Here is a 23,329-nt window from a genome sequence, read left to right on the forward strand (position 1 = left end):
AGAATAAGCAAACATAAAATTTCATTTCATTGTAGCCATACTGGTCAGGCATCAGTTGTGATATTGTCTTTTGTTATGTGTCAAACTTACACTATAATTTTTCCCATAAGTTTTCCCACTTTTTTCAGAAAGTTAGGAGTTGTCTCTCAAGCATTATCCCTGTGCTTATAATAAGTACTTTCCCATTTTTCTGTAAATTTGTAGACTGTAATATAGAGTTTTAAATGAGACCTGGAAAATATTTACTGTTTCTGATTTTTTAAATTTCTGATATGGAAATTTCTTGTAAATTTCAAAAGAAGCACCATATTCCTTATAATTTTAGTTTTTGTTGCTCATGGAAAAGTACTGCTTATCAAGAAAAACTTTTAACTATATTTGAAAAATATAAAGATGAGTTTAGTATCCATGTTAAATATGGGATTCCTTAATATTATTAACCACCTGCAATTTGTTTGTATATACATACGTACATACTGAGTATTGAATCCAAGGGCACTTAAATCCTGAGCCACGTCCTTAGCCCTTTTTATATTTCACTTAGAGACGGTCTAAGTTGTTTAGGGCCTCAGTCTCTCAAGCCTCAGGGATTACAAGTGTTTGCCACTATGCCCAGCTAACCACCTGCATTTTACATTCAATGTCTTTATTAATTGTAGTGGTGTCCCAGATAGGAGTAGTTTTTTTAGAAGAAAATATAGAAAGGAAAGACAGCAGTTAACTCTCTTCTGCTCTTCCGCTGATTAAAAGAAGTATATAACATATACTTTAAATTTTTGTCAAAAAAGAAATGTTAGGTTTTAAATAAAAAATAGCAGATAGAAGCCCAAGATAATACTGTTAAATAGCACTTCTGTTTCTCTACCCCTATCAATCAGTCTTTTGACAAAACTTAAATTGGGGCTTCATTCAATTAATGAACATTTATTACAGGTCCTATTTCCAAGTATTGGCAAAATAGCAGTGTGAGAAAACTCTTCATGAAATGTACATCATGGAGAGAACAGAGATGTGATAATAAGGTCATAATAGGAAAGGTGGACTTGGGGAAAAGGGCTCAATCTGGGCAGGTATTTTAGATTGTGAGATCTAATGACAAGGAAGAGCCAAAGTGAACTGAGTATTCCAGGAGGGAGAATGGTGCAAACCTTTAAATTAGGAAAGTTGAATATTGGATGTTGACTTTAGAACGTAAGGAGGAAAAAAACACACAAGCATACCAAGTTGTGGAGCTACCCATAGGGAAGGAGACAGGACAAATAGACATCACACCATTTGGAGTCTGGATTCTACCATAAAAGTCATAAAGAAACAAGTACCTGTTTTTAAACATAAAAATTGTATGCTTTAATTTACATTTTCACAAGATCCCTCAAGCTGTTAATGGAGTGTGGATTGTACAGGAGAAAGGAAAAGATTTGTTAGGAGTTACTGTGTAGCAATGATAATGTCTTAAACAAAGGTAGTAAGCTTTTTTGAGACACTAGACTCTAAACTGGGTTAGGTGGTGGAATGCAGAAAATGAAAAAAATAAACCCCTGTCTTCATGGACCTCATAGATTAACTGAAGAATTCTGAAAAGAATTCATAGTGCACGCTTGTTGAGTGAGTATTAACCATGCCTGTACAAGGAAAGGATCGGGAAGGAAAAACAACACAGGACTTATATTGCAAAAATAGAAGTTACATATGAAGACCCAGTAGGAGTTAAGGTTTAAAAGGCAAATCAAGGTACAAAAGGCATTTGTTTGCCATCGTAATGAATCTGCACTCTTATTTTTAGCTTAAGAACAATAACACTTGAAGCCAAGAGCCCAGATTAGAAATGATCATTAGTAATGATACACTTACCCAGCTGTAATTGTATACATTTCACATTCTCGAATGTCTTTAAAGCTAAACTTGAAATTAGGAATTTAAGATGTCACTTGACTCCAATAAAATATTGAGATTTTTTTATGTCTCCAGCCCAACGTTGTATTCCCTAGGAAGTAAATTCTGTGACTGGGATAATGTGTAGGAGGTTTATTGGAGAATATACTCGAGACCACCAACTGTGGCAGGGAAGGCAAGGAAGAATGGGGCAGAAAGAGTAATTGCTCATACAGTCTCTTGCTCAGCCAGCCCTCTAGCAAGTTTGTTCAATCTCCTTAACATTACTCAGTACTTACTCTTTGCTTGACAATATCTGAAGCACTCTAGCTGGTGAGGCAACACTTAGGATAGGACTAAACTGGAATGTCATAATTAAGAGCATTTGAAGACTCATGTAAAGAACTCTTAGGATGGTCATTTGACAGAAATGAAGATTGTATATACAGTGCTATTTAATTTTATGTAATAATGGCAATATTTATTGAACACATATACTGGATTCTTTATATTAACTCATTTAATCCTCACATCACTCTTTTGAGGTAACTCCTAAAATGTGTCTAGTTTTATAGATGATGAAATTAATCTACTAAGCATTGATAATGTGCCCAAAATTTCATAGCTAGTTAATGCCAGTCTGGAAAACAATTCCAGGTAATTCAAGGAAATCACCATGCTGTATTATCTCTACATATTATAAAGAAACTTTAGGAAAGACAGTTTTATTATGGGACATAAAAGAAGGTATTTAATGACTTCATGAGCTATTTCTGATTAAATCCTTTATCTAAAAACAAAATTGGATTTAAAATTAGAATGTGATATTTTTTGGAATGATCATGTTCTGCATGATTGAAGACTACTTTCCAGATCTCTTTTAACATTTTAGACTGAGGATGCACTTTTGTTCTTTTTTTTTTTTTGTATCACTGATCTGTATCTGAATGAGCACAATATAGTAAAAGCAAAATTTTGTTCTATTGTTATGAGAAGAACTATAGATAGAACCTCCATCTAATGTATCATTTTCCCTTTTGGAAGTTTCACCATATAATCTAGAAATGAAGAGAAAATAAATAAAATCCCTTCTTAAATTCAGGGTAATTTTTTAAAGCACACAGGGAACATAATAAAAAATATTTTCCATGTATAGTTTTCCCTCATTAGTGATTTCATCAGCTAATATACTGCTTTATTAACTTGTCTTTTAGTTCTATGACAATGAACTATTTACTTCAAATTTTACGAACTTTTTTGCCCCAAGCAATAATTTAATAACATGAATCTGTACTGTGCCAAAATAAATGTTTTGTCCTTTTTGATGGTTGGTTGGTTGTTTGGTTGGTTGGTTGTTTGGTTGGTTGGTTGGTTGGTTGGTTGGTTGGTTGGTTGGTTGGTTGGTTGGTTTTGGTACTAGGGACTTAACCCAGGGATGCTTTACCACTGAGCTATATCTCCAAACCCTTTTTATTTGAGACAGGATATCCCTGAGTTGCTTAGGGCCTTGTTAAGTTGCTAAGGTTGGCTTTGAACTTGCAAAACATTTTATATTAGGGTAGCCTAGGAAAGCTTCATTAATGAGTCAGTTCAGCAGAGACTGAAGGATGTGATCAAGTGAACCACATATTTATGTGGCATTACAGTGATTTGGCACTTAAATCCTATCAAAAATGCGTGTAGGATGAAAGTTTCTGTGTAATCACTTACATGCTAACATATTTTGAGAGATTCCCATGGAAAAGGATTTTATAGAAAACAGCAACATGTAAACCAAAGAAGTATATGGTGATTTTGTGTCTAAGAAGCATTTTCTTGGAAGCAATTTTTTATTTGCTTAGAATAGGAAAACCCATTGGAAAAAAATATATATATCCTTCTGCTATTTGAAATTTCCATTTAAAACCTTAAAAAGACTTGCCTAAACATAAATACATTTCAATCATATAAAAGAACCTTTTGATTTGTTCCAAATAAATTTTGAGAAAACTTATTCTGCTTCATGAGAACATTTAACATTCTAATAACATATTATTTCTTAGATGAGAAAGAAGAGGGTATCCTGGGAAGCATACTATTACCTAGTTTTCAGATAGCTATGCTAACCTCTGAAGATCACATTAATCGCAAATATGCTTTTAAGGTAAGGAAATAATTGTGCTGTTTTATTCTGTGTTTGAAACTTAAATTGATTATAAAAATAGATATTGATCCATAGATTTGGAAAAAGATATTTCAGCCATGCTGAATTTTTTTTTATATTTAAAATGTATTAATTAATGGTCTTTTGGTTGTATGGGACAATGTCCCTTTGGGAAGCACATGCTCAAATATTCAGACATCAGGTGTCTTCATACTTGTTTTCAAATACTTTTAGATAAAGCATGTCAAAATGCTAATAATTCTTGAATATAGATATAGATGTCCTGGTGGACATCATGCTATTCTTTCAAAGTTACTCTGTGCTGGAATTTTTTCATAATAAATTTATGGTAAGAGAATTATAAAAGACAACTTTTTTTTGATATAATATGTAGATTTGTGAATTTATAAGTTAATTGCAAAGATATTCTTAGGTCTAAGTACATAATACTCTTCGAATACTTTGCTGAAACTTTTGAAGTTAGGACATTAAATCTACCGTTATTAAATCCAAGCAGACCTGAGATCCCCTCCCATGACATTACCTACTTTGTAATAATGCTGGTTTGTGAATCACTCTCAGTAAGAGCCACTCTAATGCTAAGTAGGTAAATTTTTATTTTCAAAAACTATGCTGCATTCCTTGCCTTAATGATTATGACTAAAATTCCAGAGGTCACTGCCTCTTTTTTCTTTTCCTCCTTTTCCCCCTCTTCTGGTCATTTACGTTTGAAGATCTATATAGGGTTTAATGTAGAAATTTCATTGTAAAGAAAAGGAGGCAAGTAAGAATAACATGCTATCATTTAACAATAAAAATGTTTTATCTTGTTACCAATTTATTCAATTTTAAATACCTGTTTACCTTTTTATTTTTCCCTTGGTACCAGGGTTTGAACCCAGGGAATTTAACCACTGAGCCTCATCCCTGGCATTTTTTACTTTTTGTTTTGAGACAGGATCTTGCTTAGTTGCTTAGGGCCTTGCTAAGTTGCTGAGGCTGGCTTTGAATTTGCAATCCTCCTGCCTCAGCCTCTCAAATTGCTGATATTACAGGCATGCCTCACTATACCCAGCCCTATTTATTTTTCTTTGTTTTTTTCCCCTAGTGCTTGGATTTGAACCCAGGGAGGCTTAACCACTGAATTACATCCCCAGCCCTTTTTTTATTATTATTATTTTATTTCAAGACAAGGTCTCACTGAGTTACTTAGGGCCTTGCTAATTTTCTGAGGCTGGCTTTGGACTTTCCATCCTCCTGTCTCAACCTCTTGAGCGACTATTTACTTTTAAAGAATACTTAGGACCACAACTGATTTATAACTTTAGGTAATTAATGTATTGTGTTATTAGCTACAGAGGTAAGAGTAGTAAAGATAGAAGGATGGGCTAACTATGGATAGCCTTATTAAGAACATAATATGAGACCTCAGGATAAAAGGGGAGTAGCTTCATATTTAAGTAAACTTTATCACAATAAACTTAAACAGTGGGTAAAACTAGAGGAAACAAAATTAAATATTTTGTTAGTGTTATAACAAAGTTTAATGTGGATAACATAATAACTTTAAAAAGTACACATATAGGTCTATGTAATAATAATACTGTCATTTGGCCAGAAACTTAAGTTTTTTGTTTTCTTGTCAATTTAGCATGTTTATTGAGTTTTTTTCTATTTGTAGGACATTTTGCCTGAATTCTTAGACTCTTAAAAAATACTGGAATGTTAAAATAGCAATAAAAGTAAATACACGTTTAATATATATTTTCTGTAATTATTTGGTTTAATTTTATTTTGTCTACAACAAGAATAGTAATTGCTGTTTCAAATTCTCTCCTGTGGTGTTTCTTCTGAATTTATGAGCTGCTTTATTACTGAGTCTGTTGACACTGATGCTACTGCTTATCAAAATGGTAAGTAGAAACTTCATAGACAAATACTACACACAAGCATGGAACATAAAACTGCCTTGGATGGTTTGACATCATCTAGTAAATATTTCCATTTGACTGATGCCAGAGTGGGTGGCTTTGCTAATGTCTTGAGTCATAACATGGAGCTGGGTTTTCTTACTTCCAGCATGGGCAGTGCTTTTTGTTTTTCCAGAAGCCTGCTTGGATAGTCCAGTGACATTTTGTGGCAGTTTTAATTATTTTAACAGCATGGGACATTTGACCTGTTTCTTTTGAGTGGTATTCATACGGTTACTTACTATATTATATAATCAAGTGAAATATATTTCTTATACCATTATTTTAATAATTGTGTTTGTTGAATTTATGTGTATTCTTTAAAAAAGTTTCAAAACTAATGGCATTGTAGATGAAGCAGATAGTCAAGATCTTAGAAGAGTGAAATGTGTGGTTCCAGATTTATTCCTTTCCTTTTTTTATATTTATTTAGCACACAAACTGCATACTTAGTATGCTTCCCTTACTCTAGGCTGAAATAGCTTAAAGGGCCTTCTAATGGGAAATGATCACAGACTTTTGCGGATGGGTGGGTACTGGGGATTCTATCTTTATCCCTTTTTATTTTTTATTTTGAGACAGAGACTCATAAAGTTGTCTAGACTGGTTTTGAAATTGTGATCCTTCTGCCTTAGCCTCCTGAATAGCTGGGATTATAGACATGCACTACTGTAGAGGAAATTAAGGACGTTTCCTCATTCCTGACTTCCACTTACTTTCCTGCTTCTACACAGCTCTTACTACTCTCCATCTTTGCCATGTCAGACCAGAAATTAAGATCATTGTTTAGTATTCACACCCTGTATAAGCATCTCATTAGCATCTTCTTTTGTTCTTCTGTTTAGCTGATAAAGAGGCAGCTGATAAAGAACCACAATTTAAAAAAATGAAAAAAAATTCCTGATCTTAGTAGTAGAGTGCTTGCTTAGCATGAGTGAGGCCCTGGGTTTGTTCAATCTCTAGTACCAAAAAGAAAAAAAAAAAGAAGAAGAAGAAGAAGAAAAACCTTTATCAGTTATAGGAGCTTTCTTCTATTTGAAACTAATGTATTTATATTTTAACTCTGAAACTTAAAAAGAAAAACTAATAGGAAATACCATTATTGAGTCATTTATAAATCTTTTTTGTAAGTTTTGTGTAACTGTCTGCTAAGATTTCTACAAATTAATAGCAGTACCGTTTGAGGACTAAACAAGTTGTTAACACCAAGGGGAAAATACAGTAATGTACACATTCCAATTTTGTTGCTGTTTGCTCATTATTCTTGAGTGACTTGCAGTAAGTGAAGATTGCTAGAGATGTATACATGAAACAGCACTAAGTGCTTCATTTTTTTAACAAACTTCTCAAATCCTTTTTTTTTTTTTTTTTTCAATTTTGGAGAACACAACTCAAAGAAAAGAGAAAAATATCTTTTTCAGTATTACTGCTTGTATTTTTTATTAAGTCACTTTATATCACATATAAAATGAAAGTCTACTTCTCTTTGAAATAAGATAGTAATGATCCAAGTACGGAACCACTTATCTCTTTTTCTTTTTCTTTTACAGAATTCCATATTTTTATGATAAAATGATCATGTCATTTTCAATCAGGCAGCCCATCCAAACATGCGGACATATTATTTCTGCACTGATACAGGAAAGGAAATGGAGTTGTGGATGAAAGCCATGTTAGATGCTGCCCTTGTACAGACAGAACCTGTGAAAAGGTAAAGGCCTGTAAGGAAAATGACAGTGGTTTCCACTTTCATTTTATTCCATACCTTATAAGTATGTCATTATCATAATACATATCATTTTAGTAGTCATGATATAAAATCATTTTTTTCCTCAGAAAGCAAGGATTAATTCATGTTTTTATTAATATGACTTTCGTTTAAGATACCACCTACATTTTTTATTCCACCTTTCCTCTTTATTCATTTTCACCTATCAGTGTACTGGGGTGAATCTAGAATCCTAACATTCAAACTGAATGTTCTTTCTTCTTACAGAATTACCTTTAATTTCCGGTAAGTACATTTTTAATTGTTATTTTAAAGCTACACAGATTTTTATCCTTCAAGACAGTGTTTTTTAAAAGATCCTAAATCTTAGAAGAAAATTTATTGGCATGAAGTTAATTTGTGTTTTTATTTTATGTTTATTTTTGAAGTTTAGTAGATTACATTAAGAAATTTTGAATAAGAAATTTTGAAGAATTTTATTTCTTCAACATTTTCTAGTTAATTCTGATCATTTTATGATGAATATTTCCAGAAAATAGTGCATTAAGCATTTAAATTATTTCTAAATATATCCACTTCTTGATTAATTGTACCTTCTTTCTTTTAAAACTCCATTACTCAGATTCCTTCATAATATAGGTATGTACTATTAAAATTGATCTAAGAATGGTTTCTCTTTCCTGCTTGAAGACATGAATCATTTTTCATACTCAACTATATTAAAAACTAGTCAGAATAAATCTGTTTCTCAAACTACACAAATAGAAGTTGAATAAGTGTGATTTTAAAAAAATATATATACATATACTTATAGTACTAAATTTTAAGAAAGATATATGATACAATTAAATTTGTTTCCAGTTAGTGATAATTGAATACATTTATTTATTTAGTACCAGGGATTGAACCCAGGGGTTCTTAACCACTGAACCAGCCATTTTTATATTTCCTTTTGAGACAGGTCTCACTAAGTTGCTTAGGCCCTCACTGAATTATTGAGGCTGGCTTGCCCCCAAGCAGCCGGATTACAGACATGCACAGATAGCTGAATACATATCTTATTTAAGATATTAACTTGAAACTTTGATGTATTTTTTTTTTCCAGGATATAGGGGGGTTTTTGTTGTTGTTTTAAGTGCTGGAGATCAAACCCAAAATCTTGTTATATTAGTTTAGTGTCCATTTTTATAGTTTTTTGCCTTTTTGGCTAAAAGACTTAAGTCCAAATCTAGTTAACCAATCACTAATAGCTAAAGCTGGAGAAAAGCATAGAAGGAAAAGAGGGTCTATTTGGAATTGTAGGATACCTAATTTTAAAGAAAGCCACTTCACCATATTCTGGTTGAGAATCAGTAGAAGGAAAATGTGCTTTTGGAATTGCATGTGTAAAAATACCTGAATGAACAAAGGAAAATGTTAGGTGAAAGAAGAATGCTAATTTTAACCTCAAAGTAAAAATTTTAGGGCATTTATTCAGAATACACAAGTCGATATAATGACTAAAATGTTTGCTTTTCAGGTAACTTCAGTATTGTATGTCATACTTTTTTCAATTTATTTCCGTTTTCTTTTTTTGGAATTTTCCATCAAAAAACTTAAAATTACTCACAATTTGGGGTGATAAGGATGACAGTCAATTTTTGGTTCGACTTGTAGCAATCAATAGTTGAGCTGGGCATGATGGCACATTCCTGTAATCCCAGCTATTCACAAGGGGGAAGCAGGAGGATCACAGTTTCCAGACCAGCATCAGCAACTTAAAAGACCCTATCTCAAAATTAAAAGGGCTAGAGGTGTAGTTCAGTGGTATAGTGCCCTCGGGTTCAGTCCCCAGTACTAGGGGTTGTAGGATGAGTATGTTGATTATATACTCATAACAATTTTCAGTCAGTTGTATTGGTGTAGTTTGCTCAATTATCCAGGAATTATTGACACTTTTTGTGCCCAGAGTTAGTAGTCACTGTCATCCTATAGAAATTACTTTTTTTCTTCTACTCCTAGCTGTGGGCATTTTAATCCCACCAGACTAGATTTAGTCATTCAAAGTGAAGGAACTTAATCATTATAATATTTTATTTCATAACTATAGAGAGATAATTTGTTTGCTTGATTTTAACATAGTGGACTCCCTTTGCCAGAATATTTAAAATATTTATCAGAATGTATTACCTACAAGATAAAACATCCAGTTTTTGTGGGGTTTTTTTTTGTTTTTTTTTTTTTTTGTTTGGTTTGTTTTCAGTGCTACGGAGTGAACCCAGGTCCTTGCCCATGTAGGCCAGCACTGTACCAATGAGCCACATCCCCAGCCCAGCATTCAGTTTTGAAGTAGTTCATTTCTTCTAAATTTATAAAGTATTTCAGCTATAAACTACAGTGGCATACTCCCCTACTGTGCAGAGGATGATTGCATTAAAGGTCTGTTAATAATAATAAACATTTTCTGAATAATTTTCCTCTTCAGGCCCCCTCCCACCTTTTTTTGGTTTTTTGTTTTTTTTTTTTTGTTTGTTTTTTTTTTTTTTTTTGTTTTTTTGGTACTGGGGATTTAACCCAGGGGTGCTTTACCATTGAGTCACATCCCTAACCCTTTTTATTTATTTATTTATTTTATTTTTTGGTACCAGAGATAAATCCCAGGGGTGCTTAAATCACCAAGCCACATCCCCAGCCCTTTTAAAAATTTTTTATTAGAGACAGGGTCTCACTGAGTTGCTTATTAGGGCCTCACTAAATTGCTGAGGCTTGGTTTGAACTCGCAATCCTCCCACCTCAGCCTTCTGATCACTGGGATTACAGGCCTGTGCCACCCTCCTGGCCATTGTTTTCACTTTATGTATCTCAGTGTATTTGTGTGTGTGTTGTTTTCATTTTGTTTGTATTTTGTTTTGTTTTGTATTGGGTGCATAATAAACAAGCTCTGTTTTTAATTTTTAATCTACCTACAGTATAATTATAAATATTTATGAGGTACAGTGTTATATTTTAAACATAGATTTAATGTGTGATGGTGTTAAAGAACATTACAAGTTATTCCTCCTATCCAGCTGCATACCTGGACCCATTTCCATCCTCTCTCCATCCTTTTCCCCTACAACCTTCCTATACTTTGGTGACCACTATTGTGTTCTCTACTTCTTGGAGATAAACATTTTAGGTTTCTATGCCTGGCTTATCGTTTTTTACTTAATGATCTCTAGTTCATCCATATTGCAGCAAATGACAGAATTTCAGTCTATTATGGCTGAATAATTATATGCCATTGTGTGTGTGTGTGTGTGTGTGTGTATGTATTTATGTATGTATAAAATATGTATATATGTATTATTTATATCACATAGATATATATCATGTTTTCTCTATCCATTCATCAGTGAACACACAGACTAATTTCATATTTTGACTGTTGTGAACAGTAATGGTTATTGTTATGCAGTAAACCTGCAAGTGCAGATGTGTCTTTGAAATACTTAATTCAGTTCCTTTGGATATATTCCCAGTAGTGGAATTGCTGGACTATATAGCAGTTCTATTTTTAGTTTTTTGAGGCACCTCCATACCATTTTCCATAATAGCTATACTAACTTTTGGCATATTTTCTGTGATAACTTAAATGTTATTCTTTTCAATTAGATCATGAGTTTTACATTATTTATGTGATCTTGGCATAGTTTTCTGAGTCAGTTTTCCATTTACAGAGAGGTCATCATATGTGTCTTTTATCTTATCTCCTCAATGAAAAAAATCATTGGGGGGGAAGTACAATGGTCCTAATTTAGAGTAATAATAGACTAGAGATAAAAAAAGATTTAAAACTTTTTAAAGATAGCCTTATGGTGGCACATGCCTGCAGTTCCAGCAACTCAGGAGACTGAGGCAGGAGGTTTATGGGTTTGAGGACAGCCTCAGCAGATTAGCAAGGCTCTGAGCAACTTATTGAGAACTTGTCTTAAAATTTAAAAAATATAAAGAGCTGAGAACATAGCTCAGTGGTAAAGTGCCTGCGTCTTCAGTCCCCAATATAAAAAAAAAATGTTTTAAAGATATTCAATGGACTGTGTTTACCCCCACTGCCCAAAATTCAGCAAGGATAAATTTGCTTTATGTGGAAATTTTTCTAATAACATTACCTTTCGAAAGAAAGAAAGTCCCTAGCATATCTTAGTAAATTTTTCTTGTGTCTGTTGTTGATTCCAATCTGGAAGCTGTCATTTATACCTATCAAACTTAAATATGCAGATAGGTTATAACTTACTTCAAAAAAACTAATCACATTTCTTTTCATTTTCTCCTTAAACACTCTTTCCCAAACCGTCTGTAGATATCTATATATCATTTATAGTTGAAATATAGATATATGTATGTGGGTACATTATATTTTCCACACATCATAAAACTTTGTAGCAAACCACATGTAGGATCAAATTAGGAATATTATCATATGTATTGAAATGTGGAAGGCTGGGCACAATGACTCACGCTGTAGTCCCAGCAACTCAGGAGGCTGAGGCAGAAGAATTCTAAGTTCAAGGCCAGCCTCCGCAACCTAGTAAGACCCTTTCTCAAAATAGAATGTAAAAGGAATTTGGGGATGTAGCTTAGTGGGCGAGTACCCCTGGGTTCAATTTCCAGTGCCACCAACAACAACAACAAAAAAAGAAACATAAAAGTTAGCCAGTTTCTGAGAAACTTTCCTGAATGGCATGATATTGGCAGCTTGATGCAGGTTCAGGCACTCAGCTAATCTTGTCAGAGCATGGATATAATTGGCTCAGAAAACCTGATTCTCATCAGAAAGACCTAGATGTAGCAATTGGAATGTTTAGTAGTGAACACTCAAGTGGCCCTGACATGTGCTGTGAATTACCACTTTTCTTGGTTGGGCATGGACAGGGAATATCAGATTCTAACCCAGAATTTTTCAATAAGATTGAACAATACTGGTAATAAGGGTTGTGCCTGCTGCTGATTAATTCATCTGGTTCTCATAACAGCCTTCCGATCTTGGTGCTGCAATTAAACCCATTTCTAAAGAGAAATTCAAGGCACTGTAAGTTTCTGTACTTTGCCCAAAAACCACGATTCATTGGTAGAATTGCGCACTGAACACATGTAGTCTGCCTCCACAAGCTTTAAAACCATGCTTAGGTATTCTTGCACACAAAGAGCTAGTCTTACAGCTCAGATCTGTGATAGCATCAGGCTGTGATTTCCTGTTGCAGCCATTTCTACAAGCAGACTCATTTTTTGTCTCATGGGAAAGCTAACCATCATGGCTGGGAGCGGAGCCATGTTTATTTCAAGTGACTGACTACGATTATGTTGTTTTAACTGTTAAAAGAGAAATCTCACTTTCTTTATTTCCAGATTTCTAATGCTGGGAGCACACACCACTTTTTATCCTCTACTGCTTTTTACTTATGTTTTCTTCCTCCCCTTTCTGTTTTATATTCTGGTGTTGTGCTTGAATGTTAATACCATAGCTTTAAAGATTTGGGCAGATTTGTCCTCTGACTCTTTTTCTGTTGATTTGCTTGTTTTTGTAAAGTCAGATTTTTCCTAGATTGAATCCCAAGTATAACACCTACCTTATTTCATCTGATTTACTATGATTTTTTTTCTCTGATTTCAGAGTGGACAAGATTACATCCGAAAGTGTACCAACTAAAGAAATCAATAACATTCCCAACCACAGAGTGCTAATTAAACCAGAGGCCCAAAACAACCATAAAAACAAGGAAATAAGCAAAATTGAAGAAAAAAAGGCACTAGAAGCTGAAAAATATGGCTTTCAGAAGGATGGTCAAGATAGACCTTTAACAAAAATTAATAGTGTAAAGTTGAATTCTTTGCCATCTGAATATGAAAGTGGTTCAGCATGCCCAGCTCAGATTGCACACTACAGACCAGTCAATGTGAATAGTTCAGAGAACAAAATAGTCAATGTCAGTCTGGCAGATCTTAGAGGTGGAAATTACCCAAATACAGGTCCTTTGCATGCAGAGGCTGATCGAGTCATACAACGAACAAATTCAATGCAACAGTTGGAACAGTGGATTAAAATCCAGAAAGGGAGGGGACATGAAGAAGAAACCAGAGGGTAAGTGTTTTGTCATTCAGAATCCAGGTTTCTTAGATGCTTTGTTGGTGGAGATTGGTTTCCGAACTAGTGATTAAAAGTATTGGTTTAAATTGTGTTTTAGCATTATAGTTTGGTTACTATATCTTTTGTGCATAGTGATCAGATATAAGTATTTTTTCCCTGTTCTTCATTGTGCCGTCACTTTGTTTTGCTGATGGCAAGGGGTTATCCTTCCTGACCCAGCACAAAGAAAGATTTAACTTCTAAGTAAAGATCAAGTTTTGGATGATGGTGAGACTAAGTCCTAACCTCTCACCCTATTCTTGCCTTGTCCATCTGCCACTATCTCCTTCTCCTGGAATTCTGAACTACAGTTAGTGCAAATTTGTCTCTAACCTCTCCACTGCCCTAATCTGACTCTCCTTTCTTAGGAGCTTCTGCATCCTAGTGCTAATCTGACTTTCCTTCCTTATCCTAATACAATGTAAGGATCTCTTGAGATAAATAATGTGGAGATAATGAAGTCTTATTGCTCTCTAATTCTCAGGCTCATTCCTGGAATTTCTTTACTAAATCAGAAGGCACATGACTAAGTATTAATTTTTTTCCCTCAAGTATGGTGGCATATGCCTTAATCCCGGTGACTTGAGAGACTGAGGCAGAAGGATCACAAGTTCAAGACCTGCATATGCAATTAGCAAGACCTTGTCTCAAAGTGAAAAATAAAAAGTTCTAGGGATGTACCTCAATTTTTTTTTTTTGAGGTTCCTGTGAGTCTGTATCTCCAAAGAGGAATCTGAACTTGAATATAGTTTGAAATGTCATCAGTATATCAAAAATAATTAAAAGTAAGTGTAAGAGGAGTTTCATTCATTAAGGAGGCTAAATAAAAGAACGATTTTTAAGAAAAAACCTGAAAGGAATAAGACATGGAGAACTTGAAAATAACACCACAGATACAGGCCAAAGGAAGTAGAGGAAAAATAAGTACCTTTTGATGGAAAAATTTTACATTTTAAAAAGTAAGTTTTATAGTGCATCCTAAGCAACTTAGCAAGATCCTGTCTCAAAATAAAAAAGGATTGAGGATATAGCCCAGTGGTAAAGCACTCCTGGGGTCAATCCCCAGTATCTCCCCCCACAAAAAATTTTTAAAAATAAAATGAAAAGGTAAATTTTAATTTCTGAAAGTACTTTATTATACTATTAAACATAAAAATTAACTGGATAGTTACTGTAACTCTTAACTCTGAGCAGTAGAAAACCAGGAAACAATGACTTAAATGATGCTTTGGGATTTTGTTGATTGAATGAAGATTATTTTAATAGTAAAACTTCTGAGGTGTAAAAATAGTCTTCCAGGTTTTCACAATTGTCAGAAGTCTCTTCCTTTCAGGAGTGTAGCTCAGAAGCCTGGGTACACTTGCCTTCATCTATTATTTCTTACAAAGCTGCAGAAATATCCTGTGATATGTAGTTGAACCATTTTCTTTTTCACACTCATTGCTCACTTTTCTAATTTTCCCAATAGAGAATTGTGAGAATACCTGGTATTTCAAAAACATAATTTAGCAGGTCTATTGTACAGCATGGTGATTGTAGTTAAAGTAATGTGTTTGTATGTATGAAAATTACTAAAAGAGATTTTCCGTGTTTTCACTACAAAAAAATACATGAGGTAATGTATATTAAATAACTTCAACAATTTGACATTGTACATATTTCAAAACATCATGTTGTATATCATAAATGTATGCCATTTTTGTCAATTTTTAAAAAAAGGAAAAGAGTAAGTAAATGTTCAGATTTACCAGTAATCAGGGAATTAATTGCATACTAAGAAAAAAGAAATAATATTTTTCACTTACCAGCTTGGTCAAAATCATAAATAAGTGAATTGATTAATGTATAAATAAAAGTTAATTTTTTAAATGTTGAATAAATGAGAAAAATTAGTAAGTTAAATAAAATTAGAAAAGAAGCAAGAAATAGTTCTGGGGAAGAAAATGAAAAGGCGTGTGGATTTATTTGGTAAAATGATCACTTTCAAGAAAATAATAAAAATTACAATCAGAAGATTTACTGAATCTCTAGCCAGGTTAAATCTCACAACAAAGAAGAATCACTTTCCCTTAAATAAGTTAATCCTTTCTTAAGTTTAAAAGGATATAGAAAGATTCCACAAGTAGGACTGGGATTGTGGCTCAGTGGTGTAGCCTTTGCCTAACACATGTAAAGCAAAGATTCAACAAATATTTGGAAATCAGGTTTTTGCTTTTGTTAAGTATAAATGTTAAGTCTAAGTCCTTTGATAAATATGATTAATGTTTATAAAGTCTTTCTGTGAATGTACAGCAGTGGCTTCTGAAGGCTGCTGGTCTTAGGTTATTTTAAACTAAGGCTCTGAGTTCCTCCATCTTCGGGTTCCTAGTAATGCCATTTTTCATAAATGCTGTTAGTTAGATATTCTTTTGAAATAACTGGAGTCTGTTTTGGATCTTTGAAAAATATCCTCTACATTATTAAATAAACCTTATCATTTAAAAGATGTCATGGTACTTTTTATTCATAGAAAGAAGCAAAATTGTGATTCATAGAATAAATTTTATTTTTTTAACTTTATGAAATGGTTTCTTTTATTATTAAAGTCCTGATAAGAAGATAAAAAGGTTTAATATTTAGTCAAATGATAGGTCCCTGTGTCGGTGAACAAAGCTTTAAGTTTCTTTGTGAGTAGCAGGCGCTGTTAAAATGCATGGTGCCTTAAGCCATTATTCTGCATGGCATAATCACAGCGACAGGGTTTTCATGGTGTTTGACAGGGAGCTGCTGGTGAAGGAGCCAGGAAACCTGATAAAGGAGCTTACAGTGTTCATTTCTTAAGCTTTCACTTAAGAGTAAAACACACTGCTTAATTTGAATTTCTTTGGGGGGAAATCACTGAAGGAAATGGTAGTTTTTGAAAAACAGGTCTCCAAATGCTAGAAAGTATATGGAACAAAAATGAATTTACTTAATAATAACCTAATTTACTACCAAAAATCCCCCAAAAATGGTTCCAAAGAAGGCAGAAGAACCTTTTAAACTCGGTAGTTATTAATTAACCACACTAACTAGAAAAATGACCTCTTAATGATCATATGATGGTTTGATAGTTCAAGTTTAATACACATACCTACAATAGAGTCTAGCTCACACATTACGAATGCTGGAACACTGACAGAGGTGTTTGGTATAATGAGACTTAATGATCATATGATGGTTTGACAGTTCAAGTTTAATACACATACCTACAATAGAGTCTAGCTCACACATTACGAATGCTGGAACACTGACAGAGGTGTTTGGTATAATGAGACTTTGAACTGTAATTTAAATTTTACTGTTTTAGGTTGACAATGTATGTCCCTTCATTATGAATACATTTTCATGATTTAGTACAATGCTTAACTTAGACCCTTTTGCATGGTAAGGCTTTTATGGTATTTCCTAAGTTTGTGAATGACCAAATAGTCTAAATAATCCTTCTTTAGTACTAGGGCAGTCTCAGATGAATCAACTTCCCTTGACTGGCCTACTTCCTATCTTTACTGTGCTGCTTCCCCACTGTCTCAACATTCTCAAAGCCATGGGTGTAACTCACATAAGATCAAAATACTTAGCAGAAAAGCAAGAATCAAAACTTTGTTCTTGTAATTTTTTGAGCAACTACTTTTCCTACATTACTGTTTGCCCCGTGTTGCTGTATTTTTCAATCTTATCTGCTTTGTTGGTTCTTTTTTTTTTCAATTGTAGATGGACATAAAACCTTTATTTTTATTTATTTATTTTTTGTGGTGCTGAGGATGGAACCCAGTGCTTTACATGTGCTAAGCAAGCCCTCTACCTCTGAGCTACAACCCCAGCCCTGCTTTGTGAGTTCTTAAACCCACAAAGAAAAGGTGTATTTAACATGAGATTTTGTCTTTGTATGAAAGTCACATAATTTTATACCCATTGTTAGCATGCCTCATACCTCAGTTTTTTACATCTGATCACAGTGGTATCTTTTCTTACTGTAATATTTTAATATTTCTGCATTGTTACTGATAACAAGTTTTTGTGTCAAAAGGCCTTTGGCATTCAGATAATCAGCCAAGGATTTCCAGATTATTAAAACTATGGTAAGATAATTTACACATCAGTTTTTTTACCCTTTCTGATTTGTGTAATCACTAATATCTTTGATATTTTAATGACCAATAGGAAGAAGCAAAGCGTGCAGGTGTGCACGCATAATTCCAAAATATATTCTGTGGTAAAAATACAATATTTAGAAGACAGTTATTAAGTATACATTGAAAGAAGAGATCAGGAAACATGGGAGAAGAGATCAGGAAACATGGGTTCATGAAGTCCCAACAACCCCACTGTGATATTTAGTTTGTTGAAGTACATTGACTTTTACATTAGAATATAAAAGCATGCCCATGGAGATGGTAGCATAATATGGACATTTGTAATTTATTATTGTTCTTTTTAATTTAGATTTTTCCTGTGGTTATTAGAAAAGACTTTGCATTTAGAAAATGAATTTTAATTATACCTATCTCTGAAAATAACTGGGGAAACACAAGTACTTCATGTAGATTTTTGATTAACTTTAAAATTCATTTCATATATTGGACCTACCATGAGGTTAGCACAGAGATAATTTTGATAAATAGCATCAAAAATTTTTAATTATTAATATAGATTTTATTTCATTTTGAAAACTGCAATGACATTCTGAGCTTATTAGTACTATGCAATTAGGAATTCTGAGAATTTGCGTTTTAAAGGAAATATATTTTATATGTTTAATGGACATGAGTTTCTAGATTGCTTTAAAACAAAACTCTTAGAGGCTGGGGAGATAGCTCAGCTGATAGAGTGCTTGCATTGCAAGCACAAGGCCCTGAGTTCGATCCCCAATACCGCCAAAAAAAAAAAAATCAAACAAACAAACAAAAAAAAACTCCCAAAATATTGATACCATCTTGAAATAGAATATTGATTACTATGCTGGAAACATTACTGCATTCCTAAGATTGTAGTTTCATATCAGAAGTATTGTTGACTTCAAGTGCTTTGTCTTTAAATAATAAAATTTTATCTTTAATCTAAAATCATTTTTAATTTTCAAGTTAGGGATATTATAAAGAGTTACTACTTTTGGCCACAAATGTGCTTCCTCCCATAATCAACCATGTGTTCTGAAGAAAAAATTACAACAGAATAGTCAACATACACCTGGACTAATTCATTATCTGTTTTTGTGCTTCATAGGTTCGACTTGAAAATGTGCATATTTGAATACATTTGTACAAAGAAACCCTATTTAACTGTTCTGATGAGATGTGTGAAACTAAGGTTCTGGGAGCGTATTTATGTAAAAATAAATAAAATGTAGGGGGTAGATTTGAGATTGGTTTCTGAACATTCTTGTTTCTCAAATGAAGTATAATACTTTTTTTTTAAGCAAGCTTTAAATTTTATGAAAGTAGTAATCCTTTTATGTAATTGCTATAGACAAAGATGTTATTTACTTAAAATTGAATTTCATCAATCTTTGTTTTTCTTGCTACTGGTGAATCAAACCCAGGGCCTTTCATATGTTAGGCAGTGTTAGTGTGCTAACACTAAGCTATATCCTCAGCCCCGTATGTTGATCCTTTAAAAGACATACTAAATACTTTACTTACCAGAAAAAAAGAAATGTACTATAATTTAGAATTTGAAAACAACTCTCCTTCATTTTTATGTTTCAATTTTTTCTATTTTAGAGTAATTTCTTACCAAACATTACCAAGAAATATGCCAAGCCACAGAGCCCAGATTATGGCCCGCTACCCTGAAGGTTATAGAACACTCCCAAGAAACAGCAAGACCAGGCCTGAAAGTATCTGCAGCGTAACCGCTTCCAGTCATGACAAGACAGTAGGAGCTGGAGCAGAAGAGAAACGGAGGTCGATGAGAGATGACACTATGTGGCAGCTCTACGAATGGCAACAGCGTCAGTTCTATAATAAGCAGAGTACCCTCCCTCGACACAGTTCTTTGAGCAGTCCTAAAACCATGGTTAATATTTCTGACCAGACAATGCACTCTATTCCCACATCACCTTCCCATGGTTCAATAGCTGCTTACCAGGGTTACTCCCCTCAGCGAACATATAGATCAGAAGTGTCTTCACCAATTCAAAGAGGAGATGTGACGATAGACCGTAGACACAGGGGTCATCACCCCAAGGTAAAATGTGTTCTGATATTGTATTAACTCACTACTTGATAAAGTTATGTTTTCTTTTTAATATGCTGTTCTTTAAAATGTGAGAGGCAGGAGATGAGGAAGAAAAGAAAGGATGTTCTTACGTATAAAATATAAGTTTGCATTGCTTCCTCTCTTAATACCACAGAAACAATTCTTTCAAGCATTATGCATTCTTCTCTGTTAGCATATCTCATCAGCTCTCCTTGTGGGTTAAAGACCACATGCATTTTTATTTATTCTTTACACACTTGGAAATTCTTCACCTGCCTTTTTCTGGTATACCTGCTGTCTTGAATCCTGTTTATTACTTGGAGTCACCTTCTAACCAGGTGACTTTATGACATTTTCAAAATTCCTTATGTACCCAACTCAACATTAGAGACTAGCAATATTTAATAGTATGCACATTTAAAAATTAAAATACAGGTAAATATTGTGGAATATTTTTGTTTGTGGAGCTGAGAATTAAACCCAGGACCTTGCACATGCTAGGCAAGTGCTGTACCTTTGAACTATATCCCCAGCCCCATAAATCATTTTTAATTTGTTCCTTAAATTGGTTGTTTAGTAGATTACTTAAAGTTAATTTTTTAAGATATTTTTTGTTGAAGATGAACACAAGACCTTTATTTATTTATGTGGTGCCCAGAATCAAACCCAGTGCCTCAAACATGCTAGGCAAGTGCTCTACCACTGAGCCCCTATTTGAAGTTAATTTAATGCTTTGTATTAATCCTCTTTGAATAATGCCAAAGCAGATGTTGTAATGAGTTAGCAAGTATAAATCCAGTTCCCTAATGTCTATCCTAAAGTAAAAGGAATGTCCTTTTACTTCTAATTCCTAAAGAATTTCTTGCCCTACACCATTTAAAAATGTATCTTCTTCACTTGAGACAGGCTAACTACTTCAGTTGCATTATTGCACAAAATATTTACTTAATATTTCCATAAACATTTGTTGGAAATTACTAAAGTAATCAGGAATTTTCTTTTGAAGAAAGCTTTAAGGATGGGGATATAGTTCAGAGGTAGAGTGCTTAACTAGGGTATACAAGGCCCTGGGTTTTCTTAGTCCTTAGCACCACCAAAAAAGTTTACCCTAATAAAAGCCTCACTTTGAATTCCTGTAACAAAGTTCAGTGTTTTGTTACTTTGTACATCCAAAGGCTAACTCATTAGATAAAAATAATACCAATACACAAGAAAAATCTAATATAATATAGTTTAATATATGAAGTTAAAGTGGATAAATTATATGCTCTCATGGTTTTCAGTAGTTTCATGTTCTTAGCCAAAATATATCACTTGTTTCAATAATAAATATACTATCTATTCAGTTCCCAGAACAACTGAATATCTACTGTTGCAACTTCTAATAAATTTGTTCAACATTGCCAGATTTTTCTTTGAAACTATCCTTTTCATCTTCCTTGGTGTACATCACTAGTTCTTAAAGTGTAGTCCAGAAACTGTGAGGGAAGGAGTCCCTAAAGGTCCCCACAGCCCTTCCAGGGAGTATATAAACTCAAAACTATCTTTATAGTAGTAAGGCATTATTCATTATATTCCCATTTGCACTAATATTGAAATAGAAGATCAAGGCTGTGGCCCCAAACTGTACTAATGGTTATGGTTTGCTTTGTTGCCACACACTTGGAATAAAAGATAAATAATAAAGTAGCAGGTTAAGAATCCCCTTGATGAAATAGTGAAAAACAATCTTACAGAATCTTCAACCTGTCTGTATATATCATTTTAATATTACATGTGATGAAATCAGAGTGTGCATAAACCGTTTCTCTTGTATACCACGTGATTATTTGAGTTGCAAGCTAAGCTAGCTCCTTTTTTGTGAAACACCATTTTTATTTGAACAAAAGACAGATACATTTAAAGTGATGTGTAAGCCTATTATTTCCATGAAAACAACTGACAGTATTTGTCCCTGATGACAACATTTGAGTGTTCAAGAAAAATTGGAAGTTTGCAAATCATGTGTCTGCCACTCTGAGCTTCAATTCTGCCCAGGAATTAAAGACTGATGGTGATGTTTTGATATTGTATATAGAAATGCATCAACATTGGAAACATTGTATAGCTCACTAAACCAGTATTTCCCATGCTTTCACTAAGATTATTACAACAGACTGCAAATATAAACAGAAGCAAATATGAGATTCTAGCCAGACATTAAGATTTGCAAAACTGTACATACATTCTTTTTTTAAGAACATAAAGGGGTCCCCAGATCAGAGTTTAATTGCTGAACCAGACTACATAGAAGCATCTGATCATCAGCATCTGTATTTTAGTCAAACAGGAAGTATTAGTGTTTTCCTTCGCAAGCAACTCTTAATTGATATTTCATAATATAAATTTAAGATTTCTCATCAGTAATATTCACAGAAAAAAAAAAAAAACTTCACCACAGAATCATATTGTGCCTTTATTTTTCTAGCATGTCTATGTGCCTGACAGAAGGTCAATGCCAGCTGGCCTAACTTTACAGTCTGTTAGTCCCCAGAGCCTCCAAGGCAAAACGGTGAGTATGATATCTTATTTACCATATCATGTTTTATTTATGTGATACTGAGGAAGGCACATATCTGACATAGTTTTTAAGTTTGAATTTTCAGAGATGTCTCTCAAGGAAAAAACCATTACTGTTTTTGTGGAAGAGATTCCACATCAGGAATTTGGACTCATGTAGTCATTTCAGTATGTTCATGGATTCCTTTCTTTTAATGTCTGACAGCCTAAATAAAAGATGATATTTTAAAGTTTATTGGATAACCTAGATGGGTTTCTTTGATTTGTTAATCGCCTTATCCTCAGAACAGAAGTTGGAGTAATACATTAGTGGAACAGATCCATTAAGCAACCATTAGTCAAACTACAGACCCACTAAGAAGTTTTTCCTATGAATTTTGGTATAAGTTAATTACTTGGGAGCCAAAAATAACTAATTTACACGACAGAATATAAGAATACTAGGTCAAAGCAAGTATTTACCATTATCATTTTATTGTCAGTATTATAGTCAGATTGGGAAGGGTTTTTATTACCACGGCATTACTGTTTTTCAAATCAAAGAAAAATCTTATCACTTCAGTTTATTTTATTAACATTCTTTTGTCAGAGGAATTTTCTTTATTAAATAATCTTAATTTCTGTGAATATATGATTTTAGCACCTATATAGTTGTTTATTATTTAAAATTCTCTTCCTGCAGTAATCAAAAC

The 23,329-nt window shown here is 33.4% G+C and overlaps 1 protein-coding gene across 20 annotated transcripts in view; it reads left to right on the forward strand.

Annotated features, from left to right (window-relative positions):
• PLEKHA5 (pleckstrin homology domain containing A5) overlaps nucleotides 1-23,329 on the forward strand; it is a 259,415-nt gene that overhangs the window by 171,494 nt on the left and 64,592 nt on the right. For 17 of the 20 annotated variants that reach the window (XM_079141437.1, XM_079141438.1, XM_079141439.1 and 14 more), the window contains 5 exons: nucleotides 3,915-4,015; nucleotides 7,581-7,696; nucleotides 13,347-13,814; nucleotides 19,601-20,066; nucleotides 22,546-22,629. In XM_079141437.1, the coding sequence (XP_078997563.1) occupies nucleotides 3,915-4,015; nucleotides 7,581-7,696; nucleotides 13,347-13,814; nucleotides 19,601-20,066; nucleotides 22,546-22,629 (1,235 nt within the window). Of the gene's footprint in view, nucleotides 1-3,914; nucleotides 4,016-5,823; nucleotides 7,369-7,535; nucleotides 7,697-13,346; nucleotides 13,815-19,600; nucleotides 20,067-22,545; nucleotides 22,630-23,329 lie in introns of those variants that run through there. The other 3 variants (XM_079141436.1, XR_013764027.1, XM_079141441.1) reach the window with 3 other exon arrangements.

This window comes from Sciurus vulgaris (genome assembly GCF_902686455.1).
Source record: "Sciurus vulgaris genome assembly, chromosome: 5".
Taxonomy (NCBI): domain Eukaryota; kingdom Metazoa; phylum Chordata; class Mammalia; order Rodentia; family Sciuridae; genus Sciurus; species Sciurus vulgaris.